This window comes from Brassica rapa, chromosome A01, assembly GCF_000309985.2.
Source record: "Brassica rapa cultivar Chiifu-401-42 chromosome A01, CAAS_Brap_v3.01, whole genome shotgun sequence".
Classification (NCBI taxonomy): Eukaryota; Viridiplantae; Streptophyta; class Magnoliopsida; order Brassicales; family Brassicaceae; genus Brassica; species Brassica rapa.
Window position 1 is genome coordinate 26,524,397 of NC_024795.2, and position 23,086 is coordinate 26,547,482.

General features: G+C 35.5%; 6 protein-coding genes across 8 annotated transcripts; 3 read left to right on the top strand and 3 right to left on the bottom strand.

Annotated features, from left to right (window-relative positions):
* Positions 1-215: 215 nt before the first annotated feature.
* Positions 216-1,510, top strand: LOC103846016 (dihydroneopterin aldolase 1). The gene is made up of 3 exons (XM_009122944.3): positions 216-390; positions 877-1,093; positions 1,175-1,510. The coding sequence occupies exons 1-3, from the start codon at positions 342-344 to the stop codon at positions 1,368-1,370; spliced, it is 462 nt and encodes a 153-aa protein (XP_009121192.1). The 5' UTR covers positions 216-341; the 3' UTR covers positions 1,371-1,510.
* On the bottom strand, positions 1,432-3,017 carry LOC103846007 (protein LURP-one-related 10). The gene is made up of 3 exons (XM_009122934.3): positions 2,726-3,017; positions 1,811-2,041; positions 1,432-1,705 (listed from the first exon to the last, which is right to left on the bottom strand). Exons 1-3 carry the CDS (start codon positions 2,933-2,935, stop codon positions 1,562-1,564), a joined length of 585 nt encoding a protein of 194 aa, XP_009121182.1. The 5' UTR covers positions 2,936-3,017; the 3' UTR covers positions 1,432-1,561.
* Positions 3,018-3,234: 217 nt separating this feature from the next.
* LOC103846024 (ras-related protein RABD1) lies at positions 3,235-7,156 on the top strand. 2 transcript variants are annotated; one of them, XM_033273363.1, is made up of 9 exons: positions 3,235-4,961; positions 4,998-5,011; positions 5,102-5,174; positions 5,245-5,292; positions 5,565-5,612; positions 5,711-5,782; positions 5,922-6,077; positions 6,386-6,489; positions 6,857-7,156. In XM_033273363.1, exons 2-9 carry the CDS (start codon positions 4,998-5,000, stop codon positions 6,960-6,962), a joined length of 621 nt encoding a protein of 206 aa, XP_033129254.1. In that variant the 5' UTR covers positions 3,235-4,961; the 3' UTR covers positions 6,963-7,156. The 2 variants fall into 2 exon arrangements, with proteins under 2 accessions (XP_033129254.1, XP_009121203.1); XM_009122955.3 differs by having other exon boundaries at positions 3,235-5,011.
* Positions 7,157-7,583: 427 nt separating this feature from the next.
* LOC103846034 (lysine--tRNA ligase, cytoplasmic) lies at positions 7,584-10,992 on the top strand. Its single transcript, XM_009122965.2, has 15 exons — positions 7,584-7,829; positions 7,917-7,992; positions 8,065-8,124; positions 8,197-8,362; positions 8,435-8,528; positions 8,625-8,710; positions 8,800-8,903; positions 8,987-9,049; positions 9,180-9,305; positions 9,415-9,794; positions 9,880-10,036; positions 10,125-10,268; positions 10,339-10,551; positions 10,631-10,685; positions 10,760-10,992. The coding sequence occupies exons 1-15, from the start codon at positions 7,729-7,731 to the stop codon at positions 10,789-10,791; spliced, it is 1,857 nt and encodes a 618-aa protein (XP_009121213.1). The 5' UTR covers positions 7,584-7,728; the 3' UTR covers positions 10,792-10,992.
* A 2,550-nt stretch (positions 10,993-13,542) lies between these two features.
* LOC103846045 (fasciclin-like arabinogalactan protein 18) lies at positions 13,543-16,119 on the bottom strand. Of its 2 annotated transcripts, none has more exons than XM_033273259.1 (3): positions 14,514-16,119; positions 13,915-14,056; positions 13,543-13,815 (listed from the first exon to the last, which is right to left on the bottom strand). In XM_033273259.1, the coding sequence occupies exons 1-2, from the start codon at positions 15,835-15,837 to the stop codon at positions 13,986-13,988; spliced, it is 1,395 nt and encodes a 464-aa protein (XP_033129150.1). In that variant the 5' UTR covers positions 15,838-16,119; the 3' UTR covers positions 13,543-13,815; positions 13,915-13,985. The 2 variants fall into 2 exon arrangements, with proteins under 2 accessions (XP_033129150.1, XP_033129115.1); XM_033273224.1 differs by having other exon boundaries at positions 13,543-13,818.
* Positions 16,120-18,328: 2,209 nt separating this feature from the next.
* LOC103846060 lies at positions 18,329-22,379 on the bottom strand. The gene has a single exon (XM_009122984.3). It carries the CDS (start codon positions 19,267-19,269, stop codon positions 18,547-18,549), a length of 723 nt encoding a protein of 240 aa, XP_009121232.1. The 5' UTR covers positions 19,270-22,379; the 3' UTR covers positions 18,329-18,546.
* Between the last annotated feature and the right edge of the window lie 707 nt (positions 22,380-23,086).

Here is a 23,086-nt window from a genome sequence, read left to right on the forward strand (position 1 = left end):
TGGTGTAGTAGAAATTTCATAAAGCTCTTTTACCGATTATATTCTTAAGGTAGTTAGGATATGGACAAAGTCGTGTTGGCTTTTGTTTTGTTATTTTTCTGAGCTTTTGAGACACTAATGTAAAGTTGCACGAAGAAAATAATAAGATATTAGATGGACCAGCAAAAAGAAAGACTAAAATGACTCTCGATATTGGGCCTACAGAATTATATTTCATCGGCCCACCATCATACCATCCATTTAACTTCCTTCTTAAATAAGAAAAACTGATTTCCTCCTATCGCTCTCTGTCTCTCTCACTCATCTAATCTTTTCATTCTGTTGCCGAGAACGGTGGAGAGATGTACAGCTCACTTGAAACGACGGCTCTGGCGACGTTGTCACCGCGAGGTATGTCCTAAGTTTCGTAATTGGATAACAGAGATCGAGAGATGTATATTAAAATCTGATTTTACTTCTTTAGTTTTCAGTTAATATTCGGAATTAATTTTATCTCTTGACATGATTTAATGTTCAGACAACACCACTCATTGAATCTCATTAGTTAGTTAATGTGTCGTAATTTTTCAAACTCTGGTTTCTGATAATTTTCTCTGTTGGGTAATAAAACTTTTTCAAGGAGAATGAAAAAAGACATAACACTCTGTACAATTGATGACATCAAAAGTTAAAAGTTGTTTAGTTGCTATGTTTATCTCTAATCTTGTGCGTAATGTGGATTTATTATAGTAAATGTTACTGCGTAAATAAGTAACCAAAGATAGATACTCCTGCTTATTTGTTGCAAAAGCTTGTGTGTATAAATTGTGACATAACTCTTGTTTTGTAAAGCTTTTTTTCTTAAGCCTTAAGCTTACATGCAGTTTTATTATATAGTTCTTGGAAGAGAATCATCGGAGAAAGACATGTCAATGTCTGGAGGAGACAAACTGATACTCAAAGGGTTAAAGTTTTACGGTTACCATGGAGCTATACCAGAAGAGAAAACTTTGGGGCAGATGTTTCTTGTTGACATTGATGCGTGGGTGAGTCTTAAAAAGGCTGGTGAATCAGACAACTTAGATGACACAATCAGCTACGTTGACATTTTCAGGTTCTTTGCTCGTACCAATACAACTTATCCATGGCCATCACTACATATATAGTTTATATGGTTTGATTATTGGTTTTGCAGCATAGCTAAAGAAATTGTAGAAGGGCCATCAAGAAACCTTCTGGAGACAGTCGCGGAACTCATCGCGTCCAAAACGCTTGAAACGTTTCCTCGGATAACCGCTGTTCGGGTGAAGGTATCGAAGCCAAATGTTGCACTTATCAAGACTACTATTGATTACTTAGGGGTCGAGATTTTCCGACAGCAAAAGTATTGATTCAAGGAACTGAATAAACTTTGTGTTCAATAATCCTTTTGTCGAGGCAAAGAGAATTGTATCCATGAAATTATTTTTATCATATTCATTATCAAACGCAATTTATAAAACTTTTACAAATATCAAGAATTAAATATGCTGTCTTTCATATAATAATAGTATAAATCAAGAACCATTTATCAGAAAATTGTTTAGTCTTCGGAATCTTCTCGGTTAATGTCATCGAGGATTACAATGAGAGAGACTATAAACGCATAATCAACGTTCGGATAAACCGTAACCGAGAAATTACTCTTCCCTATCAATATGCTCTGTGCGGTATGTTTCTTGTGCATCTGATATAACCACCATAAAAAATTAATCGATCATACTATATAACTAGAGCTACCACGGTTGGTTTAGATTTTTGAGACAAATAATCGGAAAAAAATGATGATTACCTGAGCAACAATGACGTCAGATTTTCCAGCATAGATGACAGATGACCGGTCGATCCAACTCCCTTTGACATGGAAGTCGCATTCCTTCATTTCCTTATTATGAGCCAAGAAAACATCTAGCTTTGGCTTAATCAGCTGAAACATCGACGATCGTTTCAATGTGAATACCAAATCATTTTGGTCTGTGCTCTTTCCTCTGAACACTTGCCACCTATCGTGAAGGCTCACCTTCTACAAATTCATATTTCAATGAGAAAAAATGTTAAATCATGGCCATTAGACCAACCTCAACAGCGGATTTTATGCCAAAATTTTTAGCAAAATAATATTAAGATATTTAGTGGATCCCCTATTTTATTAAGGATTGTGCCACAATTGACTCTTCCAGTCCTTATTTACGGACCTCATTTCTGATAATCTATTCACTGTGCGCGGACTCCACTGCCGCGTGGAAGTCCACGATTGGCTAATCTTTTTTTTTAAAAAAAAATTCGGACAAAAAAAAGAAAAAATAATAAAATATTCTAAAAAGTGTTGTTAAGGATTTTCTGTTAAGGATTTATGGTTGTGGGTGCTCTTAGGGCATCCACAATGGGAGCTCTTGAGAGAATCCTTAGGAAGTGTGGACCCCATTTTCTTAGAGTTTGTGCAAAAAAAAATATTTAAAATCTTTTGGTAAGGATCCTTACACTGTTCACGGGCACCATTGACTACGTGGCGATCCGTGAATGATCATTTTTTTGTTTTTTTTTTTAAAAAAAAATCCAGGATTAATCCAAAATGCCCTTGTGCTAAGGACTCCAATGAGTCTCACCATTGCAAATGGTCTTTAGGGAAATGTTTTAAAGAATGATCAAGGATGATATTAACATATATTTACTCTATATTTACCACAATAGAAGTGTGTGTTCTTACATTTTCTTTCAAAGTCAAAATGGGAGTGTCTGATGCGTCGAGTAAGATCCTTTTGTCCGAAAGACTAAACAATGGTTCCTTGACTTTGAAAAGGAGATTGCCGTTAACGTCTGTGACGGCGAAGTTACCATCTGTTATCGTCATCACCTTTCGTACGATTCCCAACTCTACCGGATACGGTGCACAAAAGTTAGGGCCCACGATCGCCATATTAAATCTTTTTTTTCTTTCTCTTCTGATTCTTGTATAAGATGATTAAGAATGAGATTGTGTACGTTTCTTCGTCATGTAAGTTTATTTATAACTAGGATATTCCGTGTTAACGCGTGATGCATTTGTGTTTTGCTTAATACGTTACCAAAGCTACAAACGCGTTGAATAAAAAATAGATTTGATGGAGAACAATAAATGATAGATTTAGGGAATCTATTTGTGAATTAAAAATTTACTTAGGGTATGAATGATGACCAGGGAACGGCGAGGAATAATGCATTTCCTAACGTTCCTGGAAAAAATCACTATTCACAAGGAATAATAATTCTCTCTCATTCCCTTTCATTCCTTTTTTTGTAGAGAATTAAAGAACAAAAGTATTCCTTGTTAAAAGTGATAAGGAACGACCATTCCTTTTCATTCCTGCTATTTTATTCCCGAACATTCCTTTTTAATCTGTTCCTCTTGTTTCCCGAATGGTCACCAGTCAGACCCTTAGTTAAATTAGAGGCGTAGAATTAATAGAATTGTGATATGGTAATCTTTATACTACTATTATTTGGAAATTGATTTTGTTTATTTGTCATAATTTCTATTATTTTATGTTATTTTGCTTATTTGGTACGTTTTAAATAATTTTAGCTAATTCATTAATATATTTGTCATGTTTTTACTAATTTTAGCTAATTCATTAATTTTAGCTAATTCATTTATATATTACTCTTATTCTTATTTAAGATATTGATCCGACTAGAATAAAGTTAGAAATATATCCTAGGATATCACTAAAATTTTTTTTGTCACAAATATAGACTCTAAGTATCAAAATGACCAAAATATTTAATTAAAAAGATAAATATACATTTATACTCTTTGAGATAACTAATCCAAATTTTAGGGTTTAGAATTAAGAAGTGGAAATTTGAGATTGGAGTTTAAAATTTTATAAAATAAAAAATAAATACTAAAAGTTTGAAAATAAAATTTTAAAAATAGTTTCAAAAATATATATTCGAATTACAAAATAAAATTTGAAAAAATAAATAAAAATAAATAAAAAAGTTCGAATTTGAAAACATATAATTTAAAACTATAATTCCTTGATTTTTTTATTTTTCTTATTTTTATTTTTATTTTTATTTTAATATATCTAGGTATTAGAGTTCTTTTACCTATTAAATGAAACATTTTGATCATTTTCCTTCTTGTGGTCTATTTTGTGATCAAAATTTGAAAATGGTCTATTTAGAAAAAATACCCTTAAGTTAAGAAGCTAAAATTTTGGTAAACAAAAATATGATGTAAACGTTAGCAGGATGGGTTAGACAGAATCCACAACATTCGACGGCAAAGATTTGTAACTAGCATACACTGTCAATCAATATATCAAAGTTTTTATGATAAGAATCCACACCAGATTTGAAAGTAAAATCGATTTTCATGTTGTGTGTTTTGAAGTTTTTTTTGGCAGTTTCATGCATGATGGTGATTTATAGAGGTAGATAAAATTTAAAGAGATCAAGATTCACCTTATTATTTTACTTTATTACATAGAATGTTTGATATATCGTTATGTTCTCAAAGTTGTCTTAAAAATCGAAAATTATACGCAAGATCAGAAATGATTTTAGACTATAAAAATAATTTTAGACTATTTTAGACTAAGAAATATTGGTAAGATGAAACACCTAGTTTGATGATAATTCTTTTATACCATATTTTATTCTCATCTCATCCCTCTCTTTGAACACGTGGGACATTAGATAGCTTCGTCTAACTCAAAGATTTGAGCCCGGCCCACTATCTATAAAAAGCCCATATAAGAAGACAAAAAAAAGTCTGAAGTTTCAACAATGTAAAAGAAATTAGTGCGACGAGGTCAAAGCTTTTTTATTGTCACTGGGACGTATCTCAATCTACAAGTCGTGGGGTCCCTTCAATATTGTTGATATCACTCTAATTGACACGACGACTCACCGAAGAAGCTATCCTTTTTGTAGTTTACCTGGGAAAAAAATTAATCAAATCGAAAAACGCACTAACAAGCTTGAGGAAAATAATGAGCACCGAGTAGTAAGTGTTTGTTCTCTTCTTTTACGCATTGTATTCTCCACTTTCACGGCACTAATCACAGCGTTTATCGTTTTTTTGTTTAATTTCTAGCGATTATCTGTTTAAGCTTTTGTTGATCGGTGACTCGTCTGTTGGAAAATCATGCCTCCTTCTTCGATTCGCCGTGAGTTTTTGAGATTCTCCTTTTTAATTTATCGATTATAGAATCTCAACTTGGTGGTTTTTGTTTACAGGATGATGCTTACATTGACAGTTACATTAGTACCATTGGTGTTGACTTCGTGAGTTCATTTTACCCTATATGATATACGAGCATATACTATATGTGAATTGATCAAAAGTTACTTAGACCATGATTAACCCGGGTTTTTAGGATGGGGTTGGGGTTGGTTAAGAACCGTTTCTTAGCTTTTAACCAAAAAAAAAACTAAGAACCGGCTCTTAAATAAGAGATATAAGAATAAAAAAACAAAAAAACATCAAATCATGAGTTAAGAAACTCAAATTAAGAACCCGGGTTAATCATGCTTTTATAATTTCGTTCAAATGCCAGAAAATTAGGACGATTGAGCTGGATGGGAAGACCGTTAAGCTGCAAATCGTGAGTTTAATTTAATACTCTATTTGATACTAATATGTTTTTAGATAACTATATATGTTATAAACTTATAATTAATTACTGTTGGCTCTTCTGTTCAGTGGGATACTGCTGGGCAAGAACGTTTCAGGACCATCACTAGCAGCTACTACAGAGGAGCTCATGGAATCATTGTGAGAAAGCTTACCTTTTTTTTTGTTTATCTAGACTTTGTGTACTCTTTTTAGTAAAAAGAAGAATTTTTAAATGTTATTTTGATTTTGATGCTCTAAAATCCCCAGCTGATGGGACTTAGTGATGATGTTGCAACAGATTGTGTACGACTGTACTGAGATGGAGAGCTTCAACAACGTGAAGCAGTGGTTGAGTGAGATCGATAGGTATGCTAATGACAGTGTTTGCAAGCTTCTTATCGGTAACAAGAATGATATGGTTGAGAGTAAAGTTGTTTCCACCGAAACTGGAAAGGTTAGCTCTCATCCACTATTAGTAGTTTCCTCTTGCAATTTTGTATTCCAGTTATGATTGTGTTTCTTTCCTATTTGCATTAAGAAGATGAGATGCATTTGATCATATCATCGTAGCACTAATCATAACCGTGTGATGATATTACGAGTGTTGAGATTGTTGCAATTAAAGGGATACTGAATGTATATATATGATCATTGACCAAAGTCCAAAACTTAGAGTTTGCTTATGTTCAGTAGCCGTTTCTCTTGATACAACTGTGACATTGCTTATCTTACATTTCATCTATTAAAAAACACACACTACAGGCCTTAGCGGATGAGCTTGGAATTCCATTTCTTGAGACCAGTGCTAAGGATTCTATCAATGTCGAACAAGCATTCTTAACTATTGCTGGCGAGATTAAGAAGAGGTATTGCTCACTGTCTTTTAGTTTTCCTCATAGTTTATCCAATATGTTACTCTATGTTCCCTAGTGAAGCTGGTCTAAACTATTCTCCTTAATCGCCATTTTTCATCAAAGCATTCCCTGGTTTTTTTTTGTTCTGCTGCAATTCATGAAATGAACCATTCATGTAAAGTTTTAAAATCCGAAATGCTGTTTTGGAGACTTGATTGCTAATTGAAAGCAAATGTACAAACTTACTTCTGTTCTGTGTCAATCTGTTGTACCCTCCTCCTCAATCTTGTGAAATTGAGTTTTTCATGTGTTTGTTCTCATTGTATCTACATTTGCTGGTTCGGTTGAGTGTGATCATATTATTACTCTTTAATTTCAGAATGGGAAGCCAGCCTAATGCAAACAATACATCTGGAAGTGGAACTGTTCAGATGAAAGGTCAGCCAATTCTACAGAACAATGGCGGTTGCTGCAGTAGTAGTTAAGCATACTGTTATCAAAAACTATGTGAGACTTAGTTTTTCTGTTCTTACTATGTGTTGTGAAAACCAATGGCTGTCTAAAACAACTGGAAACTTTATTTCACGTCACTGTGACATTGTGCCCGAATAATCTATATGGTGTTAGTTGCTCTATTCCTGTCTCTAGTATAGTACATCTTGAGATTTTACTTATATAATTGTATGATCCTCTTATGCTATGTTGTTTAGGAACATTGATCTGTTTCAATTATGCACATATTTATCTGATTTCTTTAAAAAAATTGAAAGTGATTATATGGTTTGTTGTTTAATTGATTTCATAGAAGCAGATATAGATTAATCTTTGATTCTGCAGTTGATCTGTGAACTTTAACCACGTGTAATCTAAAGTGAAGTCATAAATCAAATATGATTTCACCAAATATTTTTTTCTTTTCCGGATTTTAGTGCAGCTTAACTTTCAAAGTTACCATCGACTTAAACACAGCTCTAGCCGAACAAAAAAAAAAGAAAAAGGAAGAAACCGAGTTAAATCTAAAGTCAAAATCGTTAATTTTGAGCGAACCGGTTCGGTTAGTGCATAAACCGATCGAGAGAAGCGAAGAAGCCCTAATGAGTGACTCGTCACTAATGGGCTGGTGGGCCCGCTTAAAAAAATAAAGAAAGAGAAGAATAAACCCTAAAGAAGAAGACTCATCTCTTACTTCCTCCTCTACCTCACCTTCTTCGCCGTCTTCTCCTTCTCCTTAATCGACGGTTACTGATCTCTATGGAAGGTTCAGCTGATCAAACCACCCAAGCAATTTCGAAACTCTCCATGGACTCTACCACCTCCTCGACCGCTGATGGAGCTGGAGCTCCGAGTAAAAAGTAACGTCTCACTTCTCTCCCTTGATTTTACTTTTTCCGAATCTTCGTATGGAATCTGAGTATAGTGCTCTCGTGAAATCGTCGCAGTGCTCTGAAGAAGGAACTGAAGATGAAGCAGAGAGAGGAAGAGCGGAGACGCAAGGAAGAAGAAAAGGCCAAACAAGTAATCACTCCTTTCATCTCACTCGTATCGCACATTTGATTGTTTACGAGAGTTTTCGTTTGATTGATGCAGGCTCCCAAGGCAACCTCGCAGAAGGCAGTGGCTGCAGATGATGAGGATATGGATCCAACGGTATATACAATCATCTTATGCAATGCAGATAGATATGTATGTATGTATGAATCATCAATCGTTCTTTTGCAGCAATACTTTGAGAACAGATTGAAGTATCTTGCGGCTGAGAAGGCTAAGGGGGAGAATCCATACCCTCACAAGTTTGCTGTGACAATGTCTATTCCTGAGTATATTGAGAAGTATGGTGGTTTGAGCAATGGTGATCATGTTGAAGACGCTCAAGTTTCTCTAGCTGGTATGTTAAGAACCGCTTAATGCATTGCCACTTAAGCTTAGTATGTTGATTTGTTGTTTAAAATTTTGATAGGGAGGATAATGAGCAAGAGATCTTCCTCTTCCAAGCTCTTCTTCTATGATCTGCACGGTGAGGACTACAAGGTCCAAGTCATGGCTGATGCAAGGTGAAATGCTTTGTTTACTTGACTCTCCTCGTTACAGACTTGTTGCTGTTGGATAGATTTACTTAGGTGTGGTGCTTTTTTTTTTGCTTGTCTCAGTAAGTCAGGATTGGATGAAGCTGAGTTTTCGAAGCTCCATGCGAATACTAAGCGTGGTGATATTGTTGGTGTCACTGGGTTTCCAGGTTTGTGCAGCCTCTGTTCTTTTTTTATTGCTCATTCTTTTGGCTTACCCTATCATCCTTTTACACTGGTTACATTACTCTAATTTCAGGGAAGACTAAGAGAGGAGAGTTGAGTATTTTTCCCCTATCGTTTATTCTTCTGTCTCATTGCCTCCACATGATGCCGAGGAAAGCTGAGAATGTTAGTGCAAAGGTAAAGCAACGTCACTTTGGCTGCTCTATTTACTTAGTCGGCTTACTTTGCACTAACCTGTTTCACTTTTTTCCATTATGTAGAAACCTGAAAACTGGATTCCAGGTGAACCAAGAAATCCTGATGCATATGTTCTGAAAGATCAGGTAACTTCAGTTTTCCAAAGGGCTATAAAGATTTGGTGTAGCCTCTTACATTATTTAACATCAGTGACTTAGTTTCTAGTGTCTCTAACTGGCCAAGAATTTGATGTTTGTTTGTTTTTTTTGCTGTCAGGAATCTCGATATCGCCAGCGTTATCTTGATCTGATGTTGAACGTGGAGGTTCGCCAGATATTCAAAACCAGAGCTAATATCATTTCCTACGTCCGCAGATTCCTTGACAATCAAAGATTCTTGGAGGTTTCTATGTTTCTAACTTTCTTACAAAACATATATTCCTTCTTCTCATTCCGTCTCTGATTTCAATTTTACTCATCCCTGCGTTTGATATTCTTAAAATTTTCTGTAGGTTGAGACGCCTATGATGAACATGATTGCTGGTGGAGCAGCTGCAAGACCATTCGTGACACACCACAACGATCTAGACATGAGGCTGTACATGCGTATCGCACCCGAACTCTTTCTGAAGCAACTTATCGTCGGTGGCTTGGAGCGTGTGTATGAGATTGGAAAGCAGTTCAGAAACGAGGGTATTGACCTGACCCACAACCCGGAGTTCACCACGTGCGAGTTCTATATGGCTTTCGCAGACTACAACGACCTGATGAAAATGACTGAGGATATGCTGAGTGGCATGGTCAAAGAGTTGACAGGTGGTTACAAGATCAAGTATCATGCTAATGGGTATGACAAGGAGCCAATCGAAATCGACTTCACCCCTCCGTTCAGGTTTGAGTCAAATCTATATTTCCATTGATTTAAACAAATCAAGCTTATATATGGTAATGATATACATGATTTTTGGATTTTGTAGGAGGATTGAGATGATTGGAGAGTTGGAGAAGGTGGCTAACCTTAATATACCAAAGGATTTGGCTAGTGAAGAAGCCAACAAGTATCTGATTGAGGCATGTGCCAAGTTCGACGTGAAATGCCCACCTCCTCAGACAACAGCTCGTCTGCTAGATAAAGTAAGTAACATCTTTCTCTCTCACTCTTCAATGTCTTGAGATCTAGCATAGGAAAATTAAAATGTGATATGATGTCTCTTTTTGGCAGCTTGTTGGAGAATTTCTGGAAGTGTCATGTGTGAACCCGACTTTCATCATCAACCATCCCGAGATCATGTCTCCCTTGGCAAAATGGCATAGATCAAACAATGTTCTCACCGAGAGATTCGAGCTCTTTATCAACAAACATGAAGTAAGCACTAGCTAACTATGAGTTTTGTTTAGTGTTGTTTTATACTAACATATACTAAACTTGACCGCAGCTCTGCAACGCCTACACCGAGTTGAACGACCCTGTGGTCCAGCGTCAAAGGTTTGCTGATCAGCTCAAAGATAGGCAGTCTGGAGACGATGAGGCGATGGCTTTAGACGAGACTTTCTGCGGTGCTTTGGAATATGGATTAGCTCCTACGGGTGGTTGGGGGTTGGGTATTGACAGGCTTGCCATGCTATTCACCGACTCGCAGAACATCAAGGTCAGTCTCTTATCTCATTCTCTCTTACTGATTTGATCTTATCGACCAGACTCATGAATTGAACTTGTAAATGTATCAGGAAGTTATTCTCTTCCCGGCAATGAGGCCACAAGATGATCCAGCAGCCGCTAAAGGTACGATCTAACTGATAGTTTAGTAATAATAATCTGTGTTTGGATTGCAACTTGATACTTTTTTTTTTTTGCAGCTTCTTTGCAAGCAGAGAACAAAGGAGAGTAGGGCACAGTTTTCATCTCTTTTTTGCCTCTAAAGCTTTTAAAGTTTGGTAGTCAAATTGCTATGATGCAACAAACTTTTCTCAAATTACTTTTAATTGCGATGTATGAACGACCATATTCTCACAAACCTAGTTACTAGCAAAAACCTTTGTATTGCATTTTGGAAAATCGTTTACCGTTCGTTTCTAATCGTGGTTTTAAAATTTTGTTTCTTTCACCCACTGTGATGCCGGAATCAGATCAGTGGCTGGTGAACCGCAACCTCATCAAATTGGCAGCACAAGCTTTTTAGGAGTTAGATACAGCTTGTTGTGACGTAGATGTACTCTAGAAAAGCCTATCTTACCAGCTATGAAGCTAACTCATCATGGAATCATGCAGAATTGGATTTTATTGGAAAAGCTTTGTAGACCATGAAGACATGGGTTTTACAGGTCAGAAGACCTTTATACGATATCTTACATATTCAAGTCTATGGAAATTCAAACAAGAATAGCCTTCGACCAAATCAACTTGGCCTCTCATAGTAAGTCTTTTAGTTTTAGGAGTTCAGAACAAGAAGATCCAGGTCCAGAATCTGATCCAACAAGAAGATCCATTCGATTTACTAACATGGATCAAATAGACATTACTTAAGGAAAGTCTTTTAACTCCTTCAAATTTGATGGACCCAAACTTATTTATAGAAAAGTCTAAATATCACCCATGTCTTAGACGTCCTACTATGTGCCAGCATCCAGAACATCAAAAGACTTCTCCTGCATTCCAACATTCCATTTTCGATCCAAGGAGCATTAAACTTCAATGGTTCCTTCCTAAGCTGTTTATGCACTAGATCACCTTATTCCCTAAAACCTAAGGAAGCTTATTTATTCCCTAAAACCGTCTAAGTTCAAGAAGACTCAACCATTCTTTGTATACTGATCCAAGAAAATCATCACCAACGGTCATATACTGATCATGATCAGTCCATTAAGTCTCGTGTCTTTATTTTGTAATTACTACCTTCCTTTTCCAGTATATGACTGTTTGGTTTGCCTATGGTCGAGCCTTTTATAGCTGACTTCATTTGCAACATTCAGAAAAGAGCGAGTTATCCGGTTCACAAAACCGAGAATTTGTGTTATGTTTTCTTTAGTTCTTCTTGAGTGATTCATCAAATGCTAAAGAGGCCACAACTAGAGTGTTTATGAATTATTCAAACCATATATTCGTCCATATTGACTGAGCTACTCGATTTTATCCAACCTCTTGACCTTCTCAAAGAATGTCGTACGGCCAATTGAGATTGTCTCATCCATCGACCATTTCCGCTTTACCTATTTTTGTATCATCTTTTTATTATTTTAATCCTCATCTTATGAAGCCTCATTTTTTTCTTTGCAACGGTCGTCCATGGGGAGGTCTCGACAATCGGCTATCTAGCACCTCGACAGCTCGTGAGCCTAGTTCCCGACCAGCCAAGACCCACCTGCCGTTCCGGTATCACACTATTTTTATAATAACATGAGCTAATCAGTCTGAAAATACAGAATCGAGTAGAGGGGCATGTCGTTTCTTCAAGTGTTACTGTGGGCTCTTTTTCTTTGTCATCATTCAACATTTTATTATCAAATGACATCTGCGGTGTGTTTTTAGTTAGAAAGGAAAATATAATAATACATAAAATCAAATAGAAGAAAAATTATTGTCTGCTCCATGATTGTTAGCATATATAAGTGCGCATTGTTTTATTTCTTAAGATAATTTGTATAAGGTTGCACAAATATTATTGGCCATACTTATAAAAAAAATTATTGGTCATTCTACCTAAAAACAAAACTTGTTTCGGCCGAATATGAAGCTTTGATATGGGCGATGTAGTGTATGAAGACCCTACAAGTTACAAAAATGGTGTTTGCAACTGACTGCGTTCACTACAAATATGGAGGAGTTTCTGCGATGTAAAGAATTCTTCCTCAATTTCTCTATCCAACATATTTCAAGGACACAAAATACTCTGGCAGACAAGTTAACACGAGGTGGTAGGACTTTGCCATCTGCTATGGTTTATGTTGATTCAGTTCCCCCGAGGTGGCTTTCGGATCAAAAATCCTCTTAGTTTCTTAGCCTTTTGTTGTAAAAAAAAAAAATTATAACATCATTCAACTTTCTTTTGTTCAGTCCCATACCATTTGTTCCGTCGATCCCCATTTATTGTGTTTGTTTACATAAGCCACATTTATATCGCTTGATCCGCATCATTTTTTATCAAACATTCAGACCTTAAGCCTATGATTTTATATCATGTCATTGTTGAAGTGGTTGAAATGGTATACTATTGATAACCTTGTTTAAAGAGTTACAGCTATTTAATACTAAGATTGAAGGGAAACAAAAAGTCATGGATTGAGAAACAAAATGTATTTAGATGAATCATGATCACATAGAAAAAGTCAGACTGCTTTAAGCTTGTATTGTAATTGGGTCTCAAATCAATATCATATCTCACGAGACAGCCATAAGCCAACTCATCTCCTCTCTCCAACACATGTTTTATTATCTCTCCAACCAAATACCTTTCATATTTATTTTGTTTATGATTAAAAAGTCATACCTTTCACTTAATAATATAATGATAAATACTATTATAAAATTCTTAAAAATATAAATTTATGCATATTTGTTACTACATTTTTCGTTGGCACACCACCATTCCTATATATGATGATGGTAATGATTTCATTTAAATGGAGATTTACCCACTAACAAATAATCCACGAATACGACACGAAGTAAAAGATAAGAAGAGATAACGCTGTGGGTGGGTTCTCACGTCTTTTCCTTTTGTTTCCCACTTTATAATTCACTTTTTTCATACACCAAATCAATTAAAAAATTGAGTTTCTAATTACAATTTTTATAACCCAAAAATCAAACCGCCCAAAAATAATTTCTTTTTATATAGAAAACCCAAGTAATCTTCTTTCATGTTCCACTCTCTTTCTTCTTTTCTCTTCCAAATCTTCATTCTTCTCATAAAAACCTGCTAAAAACATAACAAATATGTTTACACTTATCAGTATTGATCATTCTGAGATTATTATTTAATATTGAGCGATAGACAGTAACCTGGAATCCTAACCTTTTGTACGTGTTTACAGATAACATTTCAGAGTTTTGGCTTTAATAATCTCTTGGGGTTTGTGAATACATTCAGCATTTGCTTATATATGAGTCTTTGCCAATTGCTCCAAGCATTCTACATGCTACTTCCAGCAACTTCCCTGTTGATTAATGAAACAAAGAACTTTAATTATTAGGTCATGATCACAATCAATTAATTCCAGTCACAATCTCATGTCACTTAATTAAACACTATTTCTGGAAATTAGAGTTTAGAAAAAGCTAAAAAGGAAATAATTTAACCAAATATTATAAGTGAAATTTTGTAAACGTGAGAAGATGCTTTAGGTAATGTTGAAGAAGCTTCTAATGATTCTTTCTAGTTTCTTCTGTTTGATATCTTCCTATATCCCTCACCAATCTTTACCTTTAGTACATGGATTAAAACCTTGAGTAATTAAGCGTTAATCATGTACTAAAATTTATGATTCACAAGTAACCACAAACTCCTATCCTCAAAAACGATCTTAATCATGTCACTTATCATATGAAACCTAATTAGTCCCGACGCTAATGATTCAATCATAGACACACAAACACATATTCAATCAAACGTACCTCTTCTTGTCTGAACAACTTTCTTAACCGAACCACTCGGTTTCTTAACCGTCTCCTCTTCCTCCTCAGGGAACAAAACACCATCAATCCCCTGAACCGAAATCCGACCGTCCGTATAAATATCCGGATCAAACAAGTAAGCAGACCGGTCACCCGAACCGAACTTAACCGAACCATCAGCTTCCTTCGCCGCAACTTTATGAGGAAAACGCAGCGTTTCATACTTCACCTTCCCAAACCTCCTAACCGAATTATACATACTCTCCTCCGTCTGATACTCCGGTATAATGTGGTAATACATTATCTGCTCCGGAGCTCCGGGCTCGCTCAACTGATCCGTCGTCAGCTTCGCCATAGCCTCGTCGTTGGGAGCTAACACGGTGAGGACGTAGCCTTCCGACACCAACCGTCCCATCTCCGTCGCGAGCGACGTCAGGTTCACGAGAATATCCGCCATCTCGTTGTATCCGCCGTAGTGCAGCAACGTGTGGATGAAATCTTTGACCTGAGCCTCGCCGTTGAAATGGTGACGCGGACCTCCGGGTCCCGGCGCCGGCGCCGGAGCTAGCGACGGACCTGGAGCCATGGCGGATTGGATCGGGAGAACCGGAGGGGCTCCGGCGGGAACCGCGGCGGCGGCGGCGGCGGATTTCTTGAGACGGTTTGTTCTCGGGTCGATTTCCGGAGCTCCTTCGGGTAAGACGGCGGAGATTGATCGGAGGTTTCTCCGCCGGTTGAAATCTTCTTGGACGGAGCGAGGGATTAAAAGCCGTTCGATCCCGTGGATCAACCCGTCGGGTCGGGTCAAATCATCGGGTCGGGTTATCACGGCGGAGTTCACTACTAGTCTATTCACGTTGCCTTTGGTTTTGCTCAAATGCAGCACTTGGCCGTGTCCCAACGTGACGTGTTTGACACGTTTCGAACTCTCTTCGGGCCATTGGGTTGACCCGACCCGAGTGGGGATAATGTGGGACAAGAGCAGCGTCTGGAGGGATTTGAGGTTACCCGGTTGGAGCAAGAACCGTTTGAAACCCGGGTCAAGGTCACGCTCTAAGGCTTCGTTGCGAGGGGCGAAAATTGTAATATTGTGACGACCGACGGCGTCTTCGAGTGTTTGGAGGAGGAGAGCTTTCTCGACGAGCTCCGCGAGCTCGGTGTAGCGAGAGTCGAGGAGAGCTACGAGGACTGAGTTTGAGTTTATTTGACCGGACCCGGTTATGTTGTGGTGACCCGGTTCGAGAGTCTGTGGCAAAGCCGATGCAGTGAGAATGAATAAGAAGAAGAAAGATACGGCGGAGCAACCATAGATGCAGCGATCCATGGTGCTCAGATTGGGAGTAAAGAAAAATGCCTTTTCTTGGAGAATATGCTTCGTTTATTCTGATACTTGAAACGTCGGCGACCGATAGTGGGTGTGGGAGACGGGTAAGAAGAAGGAAGATAGAGAGAGATATGTGTGAGTTTGGCTGGTCTCTGGTCTATGTTTGTGTATCAAAACAAGTTTGGGTTTTCGGACAGGCTGGTGGTGGGAACCACACGGTGTCTGAAAATTTTAATTATTTTAGCTGACTTTGGCTTTATTTAGGTCTCGAATCGGCTCAGCTCGGCTTCCATTACGTTTCAATGAACCTTTTGTATTATTTTCCGGCTAAATCTTTTGTATAATCATTGAATAAACACCACTTTTGTCTTTATTAAACTAGTATTAATAAACAAAAACAGTACTTCCTTTGTTTCATTTTTCTTGTTTCACAAAAAATGTCATTCTATAATTTCAATGCAATTTATAAACCTTTTCAGCTCAAAATTAATTGCAAAATGCATTGATTTTATAAATAAATTGATTTATCTAAAATACTATTGATTAGATATGTGATTAATATTGGTTAGATATGTGATGTTAATGAAAACATAAATACATTTTAATAAACTCTTTAATATGTGTGAAGAGTGTATAAGTGATACTCTTTGTGAAACGGAAGATGTATTATTTCAGAACAAACATAGTATGCTTGTATTATAAAAGTTCACATAATAATCTACTTAAGAAATTGAATAACTACTATTAATTTTCATCCTTAATCAAATGCTTATGCATAGCAAATGAATGGTCACTAATTCAATATATAATAAAACATCAAAGAATTTAGCAGTCAGTATTAAATGGTTGCAACTGTATTTGCAAGTCATAGAGTTATGGATCTAGTCATGTACGTAAGAATACATTGGCAAATTGAATAAAGCAAATGTAAAGTCTACGATTTAAAAGTCATACTAGTAAAATAGAGTAATTATGCCTTGAGCTAAACAACTAGAGAACTACTACACATGTTGCAAACATTATATTTTATTGATTATTTTAAATAGTAAAACGTATAATCTGGTGGAGAGTGAAAGTGATGGTCTTTGAATTTTTCCTTAGGTCATGAATCTTTATTACAATAAGACAATCGGTGAACTCATTAAAGATGATAATAATATAGAGTTAGTAAGTCGTCTTCTATAAGTTAATGATAGTTAAATTGAAAGTAAGATTAAGAAATCCAACCAAACATTAGAAAAAAAAGACATGTGAAGCTAAGAAGAAGCCGAGGAAAATGGAAACACACGTGGCTTGAGTTGGAGCTGTCGGTGTGTGAACTAAAACAACCATCATTTATTTTATATTTATTACACCTTTTTGGTTGATACGTCAAAGTTCGTGAATCGTGTAATGTCCCACCTCAGTTCTACTTACCTGTTTTCACCACGCGCTTCAACCAGGAGCGTGCATTCTCGCGTTTCGAATCAGTGGTTTCAAACGAATTTCGTTATTCCCGCGCTTATAGAAAAGATAGGCTTTTAAGGCCCAATTGAGTAAAATGATATACTATTGAAATTTAGATTATATACCTGTCCCGAGTTATTGCATTGGTTCTCGGCTATATAATTGGGCCTAACTCATTGCTTTCTGTTTTCTTTTTATCTCATTGGATGATATATTCTTACCACTTATGTAGCGTTTTGTTTCTGGAAAATTTATCATCACTAAAAGTTCAATGATGATATGAACAAGACTAGAGTTTTATCTTATATAATATCTTACATAAATAATATTATTTTGTTCAGTGATCACCATGTCAGAATGTATTCTATATTTAGTTTCAGCTCATCCCTAAAACGAATCTCAAATGTACCTAAGCCCACATATATGATCCAAACAAAAATCGTTGGTCATAGTTAGTCGTGCAGACGGTTTTGTTGTTCAGTACATGTTCCATATGTTTTGTTACTATTCTGGATTCAGAAGAGCCAGTTACTTGAACTTTAAAAACATCTGAAAATAAAAATTACATGAGATTTACCAGATAATAATGGGGTAGAGAGGGGGGGGGGGACAGTACATATCAAAGCTGAATTAGTGGATTCTAGTAAGTAGTAAAGGACAATTGAAACACAAACATAGCAGAGATAATGAGAGATGCAGAAGAAGATAGTCGTGATAGCAACACCTGAATTTAATGCCAAACACTTATGAGTTAAAGCGATGTTTGTGGTCCTCACATCAGCCTCTACAACACCTACCAAAATAATAAGAAAACCCTTTAGGAAAAGGACAGTTTCCATGAGAGGCTTCCCACTTTGTTAAACCCTAATCTATTTCTCACCCTTTAGCTGCTGTTCAAGCTTAACTCACTAATTGTACTTTTAGGATTAAAACATTACAAATCAAACCTTTCTACTAGATCAATGCTAGTTGGCAAGATATTTTTCATCTGCCAAATGATTATCATGAATTGCATAATTCAATACATCTTCTCATGTCATGTCACTTAATCGACAAAACACATCATCAAATTCCATTCAATTTTAGAATACTGAAAATTTCTCTCTAATAATCACAAAATCCCATAACATTTGAAATCAATCTCACCACCAAAATATCAATCAATCAATCATTTATGGCAAGACTCAGGACTCACACTTTGCTTTGCACACACATACCACACACAAACACAATCAAGAAGAAGAAAATAATATTTACAAGATGTCATTGCCAAACGGCTCTCGGTGTCACCGTAGCTCCTCCTCTAATCGCTGTGTTCCGAAACACTTCAGTAAACGACGGCCTCGGCGACGCCGAAAGAGACTTCGAAACTCTCGGAGAAGACACCGACTCTCTCTGCGACGGACTCCTCCAGAATCCAGCACCGTAAAACCTGTTCCACATCTCTTTCTCCAACGCCAACACCGCCTCGTCCTCTTCATCGGTCTCCTCGTCCGTCGTCAGCTCAGCCGCAACCGCTGCGCCCTTCCCGAAGTACTTGGGATCAAAGAAACCGTCATCCTCCTCCTCCGAGACATCATTACTATCCAACGGAAAGATCGCGAACTCCGAGTTCTGGAACACTCTCTGCACCCTCTCGCCTGACGGAAGCGGCGGGAGGATACCGTTCTTGACGAGCTGTTTACGGCGGTGACTGCGGATAGCGCGGCGGCAGATCCCGCGCGGGACTTTGTAGACCGCGAGGACGACGAGGTTGACTATTCCGCAAGGACAGCAGCACCACACGGCGGCGCAACTCGCCGTCGTGCCGCCGCAGAACTCGGCGGGTGTTGATCCGCCGCAAGTGGCGTTCGGAGACGGGGAGGAGAGGCTTCTTTGGAGGAGAGGGTGTCTCCGGTGACTACGAGAGGGAGAAGACGAGGGAGTGTCTGACGGTTTCGTCTGCCTCGACATGTGTTTCGGATCGTAACGTGACGTCATGTTCATATATACTTCGGTTTGGTTACAAAGCTCAGGCCAAACGCAACACCACGGAATCTCTCCGGTGATGGCGAACGGCGAAGGTCGTGGAGGCTGATACGAGAATAAAGCCCAAAGAAAAAAAAAGGAGAAAGTCGAAAGACTTGTAAAAAAAAAGACACAGGAACCAAACCGATAATTTAGGCGCGAGAAGTTTTGGAACCAATCGTTTTTGACTTCTGAACGATAGATTTTCCCGGAGGGGAAAAATAATGCTTTTCTCGGGAAAATGTTCGGTTAGAGGTTAGTCCGAAATGGAAGGAGAGATGGAAAATGAAGAGAGAGATTGTTGTATTTATGTATAGCAAAGAAAGTGCAACAAGTTATTTATTTGTTATCTTCAGGTTGGTGCTTTCTCTGTTGGTGTTGTCACAATAACTATACAGTTGTCTTTTTATTTACCATTTATCATGTTTTCTGATTAGCTGTAAATTATAGTTGACCATAAAAATAGTTGTAAGAACATTTGACCACATAAAATATCTCTTTTTGGGACTCTCGGAGTTGTACGTTTCCTGTTTTAGAAATATAATATAGGCTGTTTTTTTTAAAAAATATATCAATTAGAAAATATAGATTGTTAAATGAGTTTTTTTGTTGATATATCAGAAAAATAGAGAGAAAGCATATCCTTGCTATGTTAAAATTAAAAATCAAATGAAAATGACATTTTGTTTGACAAATCATGATTAGCTTTAAATATCATACATGCGTATTTCTGTATTATCTGACAGTATCTGGATTAGACGCCATCTTCCCGCGCCGTTGTTAGATGTTGATTGGTTTGTTTTTGTTTTGTGTATACTGTATATGTATCTTTGTTTTCGTCAACCAATTGATTTATTGTACGAATGTTTAAATCACAAACTAAAAAAATAAATGTGTGGAATGCCACTATTAGTTGAAGAATCATAAAAAGTCTCTGTTCCAAAAATACATGAAATTTTAGATTAGTGTAGAACAATTAAAAAACTTACTTTTTACCCAAAAAAGTATTTTAAAATATAAATTAAAAATTATCAACCAGTTACAAAATAAACTAGAAAATATCATTTGTTACACTTAAAAATTATACTCTATCTGTTTTATTATATATGTAATTTTAGTTAAAAGTACAAAAGTTAAGAAAGTTATTATCTATTAGCTATCTATTAGCTATCAAAGCGTTTGGGATTATCAGAGATGGCTAAAGGAAGTCATGTGTTGACGTGTTGACAAATCTGGGTTTACATTCTTATGTTATAGAACAGAAACTCAAATCCAACCCGACAAAAAAAAAGAAGAAGAAAAAGATGCTTTTAAAATAAAACACAGCAATAAGCTTTAATAGCATAAATAGATTTTGAGAGTGAGACACACTAGCTATTTTAGTTTTTTGAAATATAGTAAGGTAAGGAGCAAGCGAAAGGTTCACTACAATACTTGTGGTTACTATTGATACTGACAATGGCAAACTCGTGCTCAGTCAACATATAGATGCAGTTTTTGGCTCTGCGGTTCAGTTTAGACGGGATACATATAGGTTCAGCCTCGGAAAGTAAAATGCAGAAACCGCCAATGGTAGTTTAGAGTAGGACTACCTTTTCTGGTTATATTTTACTTAAAAATATAAGAATATAAAAAGAAACAAAAATACATGGAATCGTAATTCACACGAACATGAACATAAACAACACCAATTATCTTCCTTTATTGAACAATACCCTACAAAAAAAGAGTTGTTTAACATCATTTATTTTGTATTTTTGCATTAGTTATAAATGCCGTAATTTTTTTTGTATCACTTAAATAAACGATTCTGAAAGTAGTGATGCAAATAAATTGTATCATTTTATTAATAAATGATGTTAAAATTCTAAATATTTACATCAATAATTGTAAATGATGCCAATGTATATCAATTGTAAAGTGATATTAACAGTTACATCGGTTTTTAAAATGATATTAATATTGATATCAATTAAAAAATTGATTTAATTATTTATTTATTTAATTTAATCTTTATTTGTAATTATAACTTAATCAAAATATTTTTTTTCAAAAATAGGAAATTACCCAATTTAAGTACTATATCTCCAATTTGTTTGACGATCTTTGGTTCTTTGGTTGGTTGACTATTTTATGTCGCACACTTGAATTGTCTGGAATCAACTAGATTACAAGATCTTAAAACAATGTTAAGATGCATAGCTGTATACCAACCCGTCAATAAATAACATGCACATCGTTTTGCTTTTGCATGTACAGGCACTCTCCAAGGTCGACAACATTTAGCCCTCCACTGGTTATTATTTGTGAGGAGTTCTGCGCGAGCAGGATACAACAGTCTCATTGCAATTTTGACTCTTGATCGTAGCCGGGAATGATGTCAAAATTATGATAAAGGCAATACACATCAAGGAAATTAACTTCATTTTTGAGATTAATTAGTCGCACTCGTTATAATTAGCCTTGAATAGAATATCTACTGAGAAATTTGAAATAATTTAGTTTTGGAAAATGTTGTATTTTTAGGTCTTTAAATAGCAAACTGGAATGAGCAATAATTGGGAATATTTAAGGTGGGAATTAAATCCTATGTAGACAAGGGAATGTATAAAGGATTAATCTTCAAAATAGAGTATGACTTATTCAAATGACCGATTCAATAGGAAGTGATTATAAATAGAATTTTGGATGAACAGAGTGAAAATATGCATGCATCTTTATTTGTGAAGCAGCTTGATTTGCTGACCGTCACTACAAGAAAAAAAAAGATCATATTACATCACAAAAATGGTATCAAAATAATAAATGATATTAGTTTAAATTACTTATTAATAAATGATACAAATAATGTAAGTTTAACATCAGTTATAATAATTGACTAGATCTTTATCCGCACTTTTAAAGCGCGAGATTATTTCTGTATTTTTAAGTTTTGTATATATATTTGATTTATGTGTATGATCTATTTTACTTAGCTTTAAATGTTTTATATTTTAGGTTTTGAGAAGAATTTTGACCAATGTTATGTCTAATATCTTTCAATTATTTAATTTCAAAACATTTTTTATTAAAGATGTTTCTCTTTGTATTATTCACATATATATATATATATATGTATAATTTTATCTAAATTTTTTAAATATTAATATTATTTTAAGGTACCAAATATATTAAGTATTTGGACTTATGAAAAATAATTTTAATAAAAAATAATATATATATATATATATATATATATATATATATATATATATATATATATAATCTTGCTATGTTATGTTTAAATCCGTGTTACAATTAACATATTAAAAAAAGTCCACTAATTAAATATAATTTGGGCTGGATTATGTTGAGTTATTCTGTTATGTTTTAAGAAAATGTGACTATCTATACTATTATTTATGAAGTGATTTAGCTTATTTGTCATGATTTTCATGATTTCCATGATTTTAGGTAATTTTGTTTGTTTGTCAAGTTTTAATTAGGTTTAAACTGAATCATTACTTTATTAATAATTTTAGTTGAGTCAATAATTTATTAATTTAAATAATATAACTATAAAATATGTAATTAGATATATAATTATTTTGATTTTGATTATTTGTCATGTTTTTCATGATTTTAGTCAATTTTGCTTGTTTGTCATGCTTTTATTATGTTTTAGCTTAGTCATTGATTTATTAATAATTTTTAGTTGAAACACTAATTTATTAATTAAAAAAATATATGTAATGAATTTTATATATAATTAAAAACGAATTTTTATTTAATAATATTTAAATCTATATGTTATATT